This window comes from Martes martes (assembly GCF_963455335.1).
Source record: "Martes martes genome assembly, chromosome: 5".
Lineage (NCBI taxonomy): Eukaryota > Metazoa > Chordata > Mammalia > Carnivora > Mustelidae > Martes > Martes martes.
The window spans coordinates 135,156,350-135,170,091 of NC_137892.1; the positions used below are offsets into that span (position 1 = coordinate 135,156,350).

A 13,742-nucleotide genomic window follows, 5' to 3' on the forward strand; every position below is an offset into this window, starting at 1 on the left:
CTATTACAAAAATTAAAGGAGGACGTTCTGGTAAGGTGTTTCTAATAACCCAGGGGTAATAAGATTAACTCGGGTCTTCTCAGCTTCGGGACTATTTGGACTGATAATACTTTATTGAGGAGCTGTCCTGGGCATTGTGAGATGTTCAGCAGTATCTCCGATTTCTACACACTAGATGCCAAAAGCACTCCCTCAGTCAATCATTTCTTTTTTTTAAGATTTTATTTATTTATTTGACAGAAAGACATCAAGAGGTGGGAACACAAGCAGGGGGAGTAGAAGAGGGAAAAGGAGGCTTCCTGCAGACCAGGGAGCCCGTTGTAGGTCTCGATCCCAGGACCCCGGGATCATGACCTGAGTCTAAGGCTGATCCTTAACACTCAGCCACCCAGGCACCCCATCAGTCCGTCATTTCAATCAAAGATTTCTCCAGACGTTGCCCAAAGTTTTTCTCATTGAGAACCATGGGATTAATCTAATATTCAACATATATTTAAAAGTAAGAGCAGTACAGGAGTACCTGGGTGGCTCAGTCGTTAAGCGTCTGCCTTCAGTTCAGGTCACAATCCCAGGGTCCTGGGATTGAGTCCCATGTTGGACCCCCTGCTCAGCGGGGAGTCTGCTTCTCCCTCTTGCTCTGTTCCTCCTCCACTAACTTGTGCTCACTCTCTCTCTCTCAGATAAATAATATCTTTAAGAAAAAAAAGTATGAGGACTATAAAAATAAATCCAAAACCAAGCAAAACCCTGTTAGCAACAAAAGTCATGTGGTGTTTTTAAGTTTGCATATGAAACTATGTAGACAAACTGCTACAAAGAGAAACATTTTCTTAATATGTGCAGTTTCTTGATGTCTCTCCTAAATGTCATCTCAGCCTTTGTTGAAGTATGTACTTGATCTATTCTCTTCATGTGAGTTGCTAAAAGCAAAGAAAGATTTCCTGGAATCTAGAGTTATGAACTAGAAACCCAGAGGATGTAGCAAAACCCTTTTTGCTCGCAGCCATCTTCCTAGGGGACATGGCAAATGTGGTGAGTTTATGCCAGTGAAGAGAACACAAATCTGAGGAAGGAAAAATATATGGGGGCTAAAAGAAATTCGTTTCTATCAAGAGCATTTCTCCAATTACATCTGTGTAATTACAGAGCAATGAGTGGGGGTAGTTTGGACTAACTGTTATCTAGGCACATAACAGTTGGAAATAATAGTGAATTGCTTCAAATGACTTTGGAAAAGAAACTTAAGTAATTTGAGATGAAATGTTTGATTTACTTAAAATATACTGAACTCTGAGGTCTTCCAGATGTAAAATACTGCTTCTTAAGAATAAGTAGAAGCGCAATCTTTAAATCATTAAAAGTTAAAAAGGTCCTACAAACGAATGTCAAGTGTTAACAAAGGGAAACTAGAGACAAACTATAGGACAACCCTCTGTACAATCTTTTCACTAAAACTGTTGTAAAAATAAAAAATAAAATAAAACCTGTCTTTAAAAAAAAGTTTGTGCAAAGAATATGCACTAATGTGGGTCAATTGTAAGAGAAAATAACAGAGTGAATATTGAAAATATTTAACAACTAGAATCACACAAGATACCAAGCCATCAGAATGGTTGCTGATGATATACCCAGCTGTGCAGGTGTATAGCCACTGAATATCAGTTCTGGAAAAAAGCAGGCTGCAAAGCAGGAGTTTCCACTTGGGCAAAAAATAGGGACAGGAAGGATGCATGTGTATGTTTATGTATTTTTGTATATGTACAGCTTAGAAATATACATAAGAAACTAAGGACAGTAGTTTCCTCTAATGAGGAACTGGGTAGTCACTGAATAACGTATTGTGTAAAGCAGGTCATTTTTGAGAGTAAATGTGAATGTTATTACTAGTTCTTCCAGATCAATAGGCATAAACTTGTCCTATACTGGTAAGTCAATATATACGATACCCCTAGAACTGGGGCAATAGGGCTTAGAGTTGACTGACTTTTCTCTCTATCATACAATGATACATGGCTCCTACGCTCTTTCTAACTTTTGTTTTTAACCACTGATTTATTTGAGAGAGATGGAAAGAGAGACAGCAAGTGCTCTAGAGAGGGGAGGCACAGAGAGAGAGAGAGAGAGAGAGAGAATCTCAAGCAGACTCCTTGCTGATCCTAAGACCCTGAGATCAGGACCTGAGCCAAAACCAAGAGCTGGACGCTTAACAAGCTAAGCTACCCAGGCACCCCTCTTTTTAACTTTTTTAAAATAAAAAGAACCCTGGGAAGTGAAATGGCTATTCAATCTACAATGAAAGGAATTAATCATTTTTACCTGTCTCTCCTTAATATTATGGAAGAAGTCTAGCTATTATTGTTAAGATTAAAGGCAAATCTGGGTGCTGAAAATTGTATTCAATAAAGCTGTAACAATGATAATGATACAACTTGAAAGCTAAGCAGTCAGAATAAGTGGTCACATAGTTGTAGAGTTTGGTTTATTGATTTGCTAGACATATTAGTGCAAGCTCAGGGGCTGTTTTAGTTTCTTCAAAATGTCCTCCATAAGATGTATTACTATTTCTTTCTCTGTCTTTTAACATTCAATGAAAAGTTTTGAAGCGTAGGTAAACCAGACTCAAATACAGTAACTCCATTATGTTACCCAGCAGTATGTCTGTTGCAGTCACAGTGATTTCAAATTAGAACATCATGTAGCATAATGTGTAAACTTACCAAAGCACTATGTTGTGCACCAAAAACTAATGTAACACTGAGGCCAACTCTACTCAAATTAAAAATTCATAAAAAATAAATAAATAAATAAATAAATAAATAAATAAAATTAGAAGATAATATTAACAATTATAAGTTCAGAATTTGGGCACCTGGAGAAAATGATGTTATGTGGATAGTGAATTAGAACAAACGATATTGGCAGACAATCTTTGGATGCATAGTACATGTAATTCTTAACCTATGAATTTGGCATGCATTCACCTACTGAATCCTGATTTAAGAGCAAAACCCTGTGGGAAAACAGGTACTATTATTATTCTCATTTTATGGATGAAGAAAACTGAGTCTGAGGGAGGTTAAGAAACTTTTTAGGTCATGTGGCCAATAAATGGCAAAGTCAAGATTTGAACCCAAGTGGATAATTCTGGAGTGTGGGTTATTAACCATGACACTGCCCTGCCTCCTGGGACTGGGTGGGCGGCTAAGAAACTTACATTCCAATTCTAAATTGACCACTTCCATATTCTCTAAACTAAAACCATGTAGAGTTTGAATGAATTCATGTGTTTCATGGGTTTTCCCCCATGAAATCCAAGGCAAGAAGTTGCTGTAACTAAGTAAGATATTGCTTTAACCCTTTGGTTGCCGTTTCCTCTCCAGTGCAGTGAGAGAAGAGGAACAGATGATTCCTAAGGCTTCTCTTGCTATATAAAAATAGGAAACTGTCTTACATTCTGAGCACTTTTTAGAGTGCCTGACAGAGATTAGCTTCATGGTCCTAACAGCCCATGACACAGTCTTATGATCCCTACGATAGAGGTGAGCAAACTAAGGTCCAGAGAATTCATGCCCTGCCCTAGGTTAAACAGCTGGTAAGATTCAAACCCAGGCAGTCTGACTCCCTAGTCTCTGTTATTAACTATTCTGCAATGTAGCCTCTTGTTATAATCTAGAATAAATTATAGATCTAGAATATAAATTGCAACATACAGACTAAATCCAGAATAAAAGAGTTCTTCCCTGAGACAGATTTTCTTACATGTGTGGAGGGGGGGACAATTTTTTTTTTTTTTAGATTTATTTGTTTATTTACTTAAGATAGAGCACGCACATATGTGCATGAGCAGGAGACAGGGGAGCAGCAGAGGGAGAGGGAGAAGCAGACTCCCCACTGAGCAGGGATCCCAACACGAGACATGATCCCAGGACCCTGGGATCGTGACCTGAACCGAAGGCAGACTCTTAACCAACTGAGCCACACAAGCGCCCCGGGAGCAAATTTTTGTATTAATAATTCTCTTTTTTTGTATTAATAATTATTTTTTGTATTAATAATTTTTTATGCATCTTGTGTTGAGGTTCAGAGTCCTCTGCTGCTGTCATCTCCTTGGGAGGGCTCAGGGAAGGACCTAGTTTCTCCCATTCCGTCCCCCAACACCCAAACTCTCCCTTCCATCTTCTTTCCTATTGCTTTTAGGAATTGTTTGAGGATTGGAGGAAATCACGAGGATTAAAAAAAAAAAAAAAAGTGCTCAAGGAAGACATGGTAGAAAACAAGATGTTCTCAGCAACTTGGAGATAGGGTAGTAAGTTAAAGGAGCTGCTCTCATCTGGTTTTCTCTTTCTAGTGCCTAATTCCCTTTCTCCCATCCTGCAAATACACGGGCACTGCCATTTGGTACAAAGGAAAACTCCAGCTGAGGGCACCATTTCTTTTAAATTGCTCTTTACGGTATTCAGTTCTGTGCCAACTTTTATTTCCCCAAATATGCATTAGAAGCCTGAAGGTGCCAGGCCCTGGTCCAGGTGTTGTGGGGATATAAAAAGGAACGAGACTCTTTCTGGACTTCAGAGTCCCAGACATGCCTTCCTGCTCATCTGGTTCCAGTTGAACTCAATATTTATAAATAAGTCGGAAAACTCACTTATTACTTATTTATCCAAATGAGTGAGTTTTTCTGCCACATCTCCTGTTTAGCAAGCAGATGCACCTTAACTGCGGACGGAACAGGAGAAATCTTGCAAACCACAGAGCTGTTCGACGTGGCCATGCTGTAGAAAACATACAACCTGAATTTACAGAAAAGCTTACTTTCATTTTTTCAAGTGTAGTTTCTATTTAAGAGGCTCACTGTAAAATATAGAAGTCCCTTATTAGCCACTTCCATATTTTTTTCAAGTAAAACAAAGCAGACAAATGCCAAGTAAAGAGTAAACCCAACAGGAGAGCTGGAGAAACAGTGAGGCAAAGAAAAAGGTAAATTGTTACTTAAAAAGAAATGAGCAAGTCAGTGTAAGAGAAGCAAAAAAAAGAAGAAGAAGAAGAAGAAAGAAAAAAACCAAAAGAGTACATGCACAATAGCCCTCCCCCTTCAAGAAACTCTCACAGACTATTTTGCCATAGAGGAAGATAAATGTTACAATGTCTTCCTAACCAATCAGCGACACGGCAGGCCTCAAACCAGGAAGCCCTGTAGCGTGGAGTATTTTAAATTGTGCAATTAAGACTTCTGGCTCTCAGCTAGTTTTTGTTCCCTGTGCTTGTAGGATACAAAGGCAGATGTGAAGTCCCTCATGGCGAAGTTTAACGCAGGGGGCAACCCCACAGAAGAGGTCTCTGTCAGCAACCGCCCCTTCAAAGTCCCTGGGCAAAACTCACCTTCAGGAGTACAAGCCAGAAAGAATCTCTTCGACAACCAAGGAAATGCCAGCCCTCCAGCAGGACCTAGCAACGTACCTAAGTTTGGGTCCCCAAAGCCACCCTTGGCGGTGAAACCTCCATCTGAGGAAAAGCCTGACAAGGAGCCCAAGCCCCCATTTCTAAAGCCGACGGGAGTGGGCCAAAGATTTGGACCGCAGGCAAACTCGGCCACCAGAGACCCTGAGGTGAGAGTGGGATTTCCGAAACCTATAGGCCCCAAGCCTGTCACCGTGCCCAAGGAGGATGCCAAACCTGTGTTTCCCTGGCCCCCTGGGAATAAGCCTTCGCCTCACAGTGTAAACCAAGACCATGACTTAAAGCCACCAGGCCCCAAGCCAGGGTCTCATCCTCTAGCCCCAGAAGCTGAGCAGAAGCAAGCATTCCCCAAGCTGGCTGGGGCTAAAGGCAAGTTTGTGTCAGCCTCACAAGACCATGACCCCAAACCCCTCTTTCCCAAGCCTGCCTTTGGCCAGAAGCCATCCCTGAGTATTGATGACAGTCATGAAGACGAGAGCCCCACCAAGAACACGTCTCTACAGAAAGGACCTCCAGCTCCCTTAGGAGCCAAGGCCAAAACCGGCCCTTTAAAACCAGCAAGGGAAGACCAGGAAACTAAAGACCTCGGAGGTGAGACGTCCAGCTCGCCCTTTTCTGGTGTGGTTCTGAAACCTGCTGCCAACAGAGGAAGCCCGGGCCTCTCCAGAAATGCTGAAGAGAAAAAAGAAGAAAGGAAGATAGATGCTGCTAAGAACATCTTCTTGAACAAAATAAATCAGGAAGAGCCGGCCTCTGGGACTCCTCCTGCTAAGTTCCCTAAGATGCCTTCTAAGTTGACAACGACGGGGCCATGGAGCCAAAGTCAAGACAAGGAAAAGGGAGACAAGCATGCGGCCACCCCCAAGCAGAAGCCCCTGCCTCCCTTGTTTGCCTTGGGCCCACCGCCGCCAAAACCCAGCAGACCCCCCCACGTTGACCTGACGAAATTCCGAAAAGCCGCTTCTGGAAACAGTGAGTTCTTTTCTCATTCCCTAACTAACACGTTGTGTTCTGCCACAGAGGTTTTGTTTGACCTTCTGGGGGAAAAATTATACCCAGGAATGATTCCATCCCTGGTACTCCTGAATCTGTGGTGACTTTTCTTTGGCCATCTGTTTTTGCTTTGGTGTGGGAGGTCTGAGAGGTAAAAATCCTCAGTTCTGTGCGAAAATGCGTCGGGGCCCGCCTTTGGGGGCTGGAGGGAAATATATCCATTTGACTGATAAATGGTTTTGCTTTCATTTACATCCTTAGCCGGCTTTCATTTCTGTTCAATGAGACTGAGGGGTGTTACCCTTACTACCACAGGAAGATGATAGACCTCTAGGTCGGGGGTTCTCAGACTGGGTCAATTTTGGTGCCCAGGGACATTTGGCAGCATCTGGAGGCAGTTTTGACTGTCACAACTGGAGGGTGAAGCTGGCATGTGGCAGGCAGAGGCCAGTGAGGCTGCAGACATCCTGCACGGCAGACAGTGGCCCCTTGCAACAAAGTAACCGGCCCAAAATGTCAAGTGATTTGCAACGTCCAAAAAGTCATCCTGTGTTTCCTAAGCCCGATATTCAAACCAGAGATGAACAGAGCTTCCGAAATGCCACTTTCTGTTTTATATTTTAACTGTTTCCTATTTCTTGATATAAAGCTTTCTGAACTTTGCTGATTTCTCAAATAGTACACAGCTAGGACCATAAGCCAGACAAAGGGACACATTAGAGTCCTTCTGGGAAAATAGTTTCATATCCTACCAAAGATGTGACAATCCTATGGCAACGCTAAAATTTGATACTGAATGACTTGGTAAAGATTTATAACCCCACACAGTGATGACAGAAGCTCACTTATGCCTGAAATGATAAACACTTTAGGCCAATAATGTGCAGTTATTGTTTATTATTGGGGAAGGTGGAGAAAGGATGCTTACACATAGTGGAATAGGGACCACACCACTACTAGACATGTTTATTTTATATTTATATTTATATTTATATTATATTATAAATATAATAATTTATATATTTATGTGCTATAAATATATAAATTATATTTTATTATACTTATATATAAATAGAAATAATAATTTATATAAATAAATAAAATATTTATATTATATAAATATAATATATTTATATTTATTTATAAAACTATGGTCTAGGGGGGCACCTGGGTGGCTCAGCCATTAAGCGTCTGCCTTTGGCTCAGGTCATGATCGCATCAGGCTCCCTGCTCAGTGGGAAACCTGCTTCTCTCTCTCCCATTCCCCCTGCTGTGTTCCCCTCTCACTGTCTCTGCCAAATAAATAAATAAAACCTTTAAAAACAAACAAACAAACAAACAAAAAACTATGGTCTATTTAAAGAAGGTCTAGGTATAATGGTTGTTTTCCTTTTCCAGCTCTACAAAGGCATCTTTCAATGTATCATTTGCAATGCATCAGCATGCAATAGACCAATATTCTTGCTGTTGATCAACAGATTAGTGATGTAACCCACCATTAATCTATCATGTAGAAAGCACATTTGAAGTGATGCCACCATCATCCATCTTCTAGAAAGGTTCAGCCATTACACTTGTGTCTCCTCATCTGTCACCTCTTCATGTTGATACTGGTCCATAACTCAGAAATGGTATTTTTGCAAAAACTTCTAAAAGATCCCTTTCCTTAGCTCTTCTGTGCCTGGGATAAAAAATTAAGATGCGGCTATGAGTAGCCTCCATCTTATAGCTCTAACTTCAGACCAGGGAAATGGTGGTTGTGCTAAGCAGAAATCGTTGGGAGTTTCCTTCCATGTGCTGCATCTTTATTTCCACTCAGCTACCAGGTTTGGGTGGCAGTCACTGGTTATCTGGTGTCATGATGTTAGAATGCTAATGAAGTCCTCTGGCTTGATGGTTCTGGCAAGGTCAGTGTCAAGCTGACTTTCAGTGCAATAGCATTCCAAGGGACCCAGGCAAAACTCCCTAGTAAGCAGAGTGGATCCTTGCCCTCTTTCTCCCTTTTCCCCCATCCTGACCTACCTCCCCACTGCTCCCGTGCCCCCAGGAAACAGTTTAGACTCTAAATCCTCTCATAATGTACTGCACCTCTAACTCTGGTCCCTTGGGAGGTATTATGCTCCAAAAGGGACCTATTCCCTCTTCATCCAAATTCACAAATCAAAACTCAATCCTTCCTAATTTGAACAGTCCTCTGGTTAGTGTCAGGATAAAGCAATCTGATTTCTAACTTTTAAATTATGAATAACACCCCTTTAAAGCATTCACATTTTTGTAAGCATTTAAATTTTTTAAACTTTTTCTTAAGATTTTATGTATTTATTTATTTGAGAGGAGAGATAGGGGGAAAGAAGGGATAAGGACAGAGGGAGAGGGAGAGAGGGACACTCCACAGAGCATGGAGCAGGGCTTGATCTCAAGACCCTGAGAACCTGACCTGAGCCAAAACCAAGAGTTAGACACTTAACTGACTGAACCACCAGGCAGTCCCAAGATTTTTTTAACTTATTTTTTAAATAGAAATTACATCTGGCTCAAAAACAGAACAACAACAACAAAAAAAACCCAGCAAGTATAAAATGGCATACAGTCCTTCTCTGTCATTTTCTGGGTCTTCCCAGCCTCTGCCCTACAAAAGCCATTTTTCTTAATTTCCATGTCCATCCAGTTTCCTTAGATTTATGTAAGCAAATATAAATATAGATACTAATTCCCCCAGCTTTATACTTGAGAAGGAAAATATTATGTGCAATGCTTTGATCTTTGCTTTTAAAAAATAATAAAATCTTGTACATCTTTTCATATTTTAATAAGAAGTAACTTTAGGGCACCTGGGTGGTTCAGTGGGTTAAGCCGCTGCCTTCAGCTCAGGTCATGATCCCAGGGTCCTGGGACCGAGCCCCGCCATCGGGCTCTCTGCTCAGCAGGTAACCTGTTTCCCCTCTCTGTCTGCCTCTCTTCCTGCTTGTGATCTCTATCTCTGTCAAATAAATAAATAAAATCTTAAAAAAAAAAAAGAAGGTAACTGAACATTCCTTAGAGTTGCATAATATTCTGATAAATGAATGACCCCCCCAATTGATTAAATATTATGCATTGTTTCCAAATTTTTTTCTTTTCAAAACCGTGCTACAAAAAATAACTTGGCATATATGTTATTTTCTGAACACTGAGAATTTCTTAAAAGGCAGGTCTGCTGACTGATCCCACCTCTGCTACTTTTACGAAACCACACTAAGTAATTTAGCCTTCCACTTAGGAAGACTAAGAATATATCAGATTTAGAAAGTAGATAGTGTTCGAATTAACCAATGTTTCATCTAATAACTCTGCAGGTTTTTGAAATTCTAACACTATTTCCTTAGCCTCCTCCCTGATTCCTTCCTTTCCAGGTTCACATCCAATTCCTTAAACCTATTCTCCATGCCTATCCACCATCTCTTATCATCTTTGTCTAATATACTGGCCACTATTTATTGAGGACTTGTTGCATACCAGATACACATTATTCTGTTTACTCCTCCCAAGAACCCAAATGAAATAAGAATTCTCTGAAGAAACTAAAGTGCAGAGAGGTTAGGTAACTTGCCCAAGTCCATAACATGACTAAGCAGGGGCAGGACTGGTCCTTAAGTCTCTCTGATCCCAGGCCAATACCCCCCCCCCCCAATATCCTCCCTCCTAGGCTCCCTCTCGTGAAACGTAGGATATCATGAGATAATAAGTCAAGCATGACGGAAACTCAAAGAATCCTTATCCTTCTCTTTGGTTGAAACACCAAATGGTGTTCTTTGGTTGAAACACCTGTTTTTTGGTTCATTTGTTTTTTCACTACAAATACCACTATAAGCTACTTGGAGACAGACACCAGTCTGCTTAACATTGTTTATTTGGAACATAAAAATAATACATTCTTATTAGTTGCTCAGTTTGTCATCCTGTCAAAGTCTATTTAATCGGAATTCAGTATTAATATTCTCTATAGCTTAGCAGTTACTTTAACAAATTAGATAACCCCTGTCAATAGACCCTCAGTTGACTAGAGCTTCAATGAGAAATGAAGGTTACACTACAGGGTCTATATTGTAGATCTATTCACCTTACTTACTAGTAAACCATAAGCTTGAATATAATGTATTGTTTTTCTGAACATGAAGCTAATAACTTTTTTCCCCCAGAGCCATATGGGGCTACAAAAGCCTAAACTTTCAAAAAAAAAAAAAAAATCCAAAATATCTAAATTGTTCTCTGAACTAACTAACCTTTTCTCTGGGTCCTCTTGGTTTCCGGGCCAGTGGTGAGAGGAGTTCATTCTAAGCATCAGTGTGTGCCCAACCAGCAAAGTTTCAGTTGTTAAGATCCCTTGGCTTGACTACTGGTTTGCATGTGGAGTTAGTGATAAACTTGCTGGGAAATATTCCATCCAACCCTTTTTCTGGCCTTGTTCTTAATCCTGGAGAGAAACTACGATTCACCTTTCCGTATATTAGCTTTAAGAATGATCAGTTAAGCATCCTGACCACTGAAAGGGTAAGGCCAGCGTCCCAGCAGGCATTAGCAAGGGGCTAGTGGCATCACTGACCCCCACCCCCCATCTGCTCATGCATCGCTTCAACTAATCCAGCCAACAGCAATTTGGAACCTAAAAGCGTTGGGCAATTTTCAGCAGCAAGGATAGGAGGGGGGCAAGATTTTCCTTCATACACCCTATACTGTCTCTCTCTTCCCCTTCACTTTCTTTTTTCATGTATTCTCTAAAATTGCCTCATTAGATATTATATATCATGTTACATCCATGTGTGTTGCTCCTAGCCATTACAAGGGAAAGGGATTCTATGCTCACACACATTTAAAAAACTGGGGGAGGGGGTAAGTAGATTCTTTACAGCAGAATTTCCACAAACATCTGGTATGCTAGTATGCAGCTGGAGTCTAAGAATGAGATACCCTAAAACACAGATCCCAGGACCCGTTTTCTGAATCATCTCCCAGATTGGGCCATCAGAACACTGAGGAGCTAGAAGCAAAGCTCTATGGTACACAGACTGGAAAAGGAGTGTCTCGAAACTGTGGGTGGGCTTCAGGGGGCAATGTCGTGCTGCTCTCCCACCATCCAGTTGCCCGGGGCGCCTCGTGCTGGTGTCCACTGTTACTTTCAGCTCCCGTTTGAGCCCACTCTACTTCATTTGCCCTCCTTGGTCCTTAGCAAAACAGTTTTCCATAAGATTGTAGGTCTTTCTTCTCTTCTAGGTTGAAACTTCTGAGGAACCACTGACTATTAATTGGGCACCTTACCTGAGTTGAACCCTAAAACAGAAACACCTCTGGAAGAGCATCCCCTCTCTTCACCACACAAGCCCCTGGGAAAATCCTAAGACCTTCCTCTTCTTCATCTTTCTCCCCATGTTCTCAACTTCTTATCTTCTAAGATAAACCAGCTCCTCAGTCTAGACCCTGTTCTCTCGAGCAACCCGTTACCCTTTATATTATCCCAACAGCATCCCTTGGGGGGGTTTTTTTTTAGTCTAATGTTTTTATCATTTTTAGAAGCAATCTACCTGGTCTTTATTTTTACATTCTGGCATTTACTTTCACTGTGGAGAAGTCTGAGCCCACCCTGAATTCCCCCCTTTGAAAATGATTATCTTTTCTGTCTGCATCCCCAAAGGAATCTCTAACTTTAGGGTTTAAAAACCTAGCCAAGATCTGTCAGTGTCAATCATTCCATCATCAGGATTTTTTTTTTTTAGATTTTATTTATTTATTTCACAGAGAGAGCACAAGCAGAGGGAACAGCAGGGGGAGAGAGAGAAGCAGGCTCAGGGAGCCTGATACAGAACTTGATTCCAAGACCCTGGGATCATGACCTGAACCGAAAGCAGACGTTTAACCAACTGAGCCACCCAGACACTCCTCATCAGTATTTTCTGACAGAAGATGTGCCTCTTTGCTTTTAGGGATTTTCTCTTCCATATGCAGAGGGGGTCATACCATTTCTTTTGATCTGGCCGGCGAATGACAAACACATCTACATGGTCTAATTCAGTATGACAAGTTCACCAGCTCTGAGTGTTGCTTTACATCCACTCTTCTGTGGAGCAAAAGATAGCTGCAGTGGTCTTGAGGGCTGGGTACTGTTCCATTTTCTGAGATTTCTTTTGGGGCCCTGTACCAGGGCAAGCCCAACCATGGCAGCTCATTCCCCTTCTGCCTCTGGTATGATCCTGTCATGGTGTTTGGGGATTTCATGCTATAGATTTCTCCTTGACCCTCCCCAGTGGGCCCACCCACCCCAAGGCTACTTCACCAACCTGGGGTGTATTAAGAAGGATTCACAGGTTTTTCTAAAATCAGTGTCTTCCCCCAGTTTTGCTTCTGGTGTGGGGAACGAGTGGAAAGCTTTATTTGTTTCCTATGGTACCCAAGCCTTCTGTTTCTTCCCTAGCCACCACCTTGTGAAATTTATCCAACTGTGTTATTTTTCCTTTTTTGTGTGTAGTTGCTACTAGCAACTTTGGGATAATATCTATCTTGCCTGATTTCGTTTTTACTATTTTATTTGGGAATTGGAGGAGGGACGTCCTGGAAGTCCTCTCCTTCCTTACTTAATAGCAACTGAGTATTTCAGTTATAATCCAGGTGTCAACAACATTTGCAAAGGGACCATCACTTTGCCCCCTTCAACAAGGCAGAAAGAAGACTCAAATGAAGTGAGTGTCCAGTTCTTATGTCGTATCCTCTGAACTATGCTTGGTCAAAGATGCTCAGATGACCACTCCAGGAATCTGAGGAGTCTTCAGGTCACAGTCAAGGTGAAGCAAGGGAGAGATCCATATGAAATGATTTAATAGATGTGAAACTTGATTGAAATTATTTAATTCTTAAAATAGTCATTCAACCCAGAAAGGAAAAAGCATTAAAATGAAATTGCAATTTACTTGAGGAAGGAAAATTAAAAAGAAAGTCAAATCTAAAAATCAAACACAAATACATGCAAGTCTAATAACCAAATACATACAGACTCTTCCTGATTTACTTTCAGTTGTGTTTTTGTACATTGAAACTTTTTAAAAACTATATAGGAAGATGGGGTAAATGTTATAATTCAGTCTGCTCACTGGGAAAGAGATATCTTGTTTCATGTAATCTGTTAAAATTATTTCCAATCCAGGCCAAATAAAACCCTTTTTTAAAGGATTGGATTTCCACAATATGCATTTGCCACTAAAGGCTCCTACTTTGAAAATTATTTCTGAATATTAGGGGTTCATATGCTAATAACATGTCTTTGC

At 40.9% G+C, this 13,742-nt stretch overlaps 1 protein-coding gene across 2 annotated transcripts in view; it reads left to right on the forward strand.

Moving 5' to 3' along the window:
• The window catches only part of FYB1 (FYN binding protein 1), a 148,142-nt gene that overhangs the window by 51,853 nt on the left and 82,547 nt on the right, over window positions 1–13,742 (forward strand). For both annotated transcript variants that reach the window (XM_080804613.1, XM_080804614.1), the window contains one exon: window positions 5,268–6,429. In XM_080804613.1, the coding sequence (XP_080660739.1) occupies window positions 5,268–6,429 (1,162 nt within the window). Of the gene's footprint in view, window positions 1–5,267; window positions 6,430–13,742 lie in introns of those variants that run through there.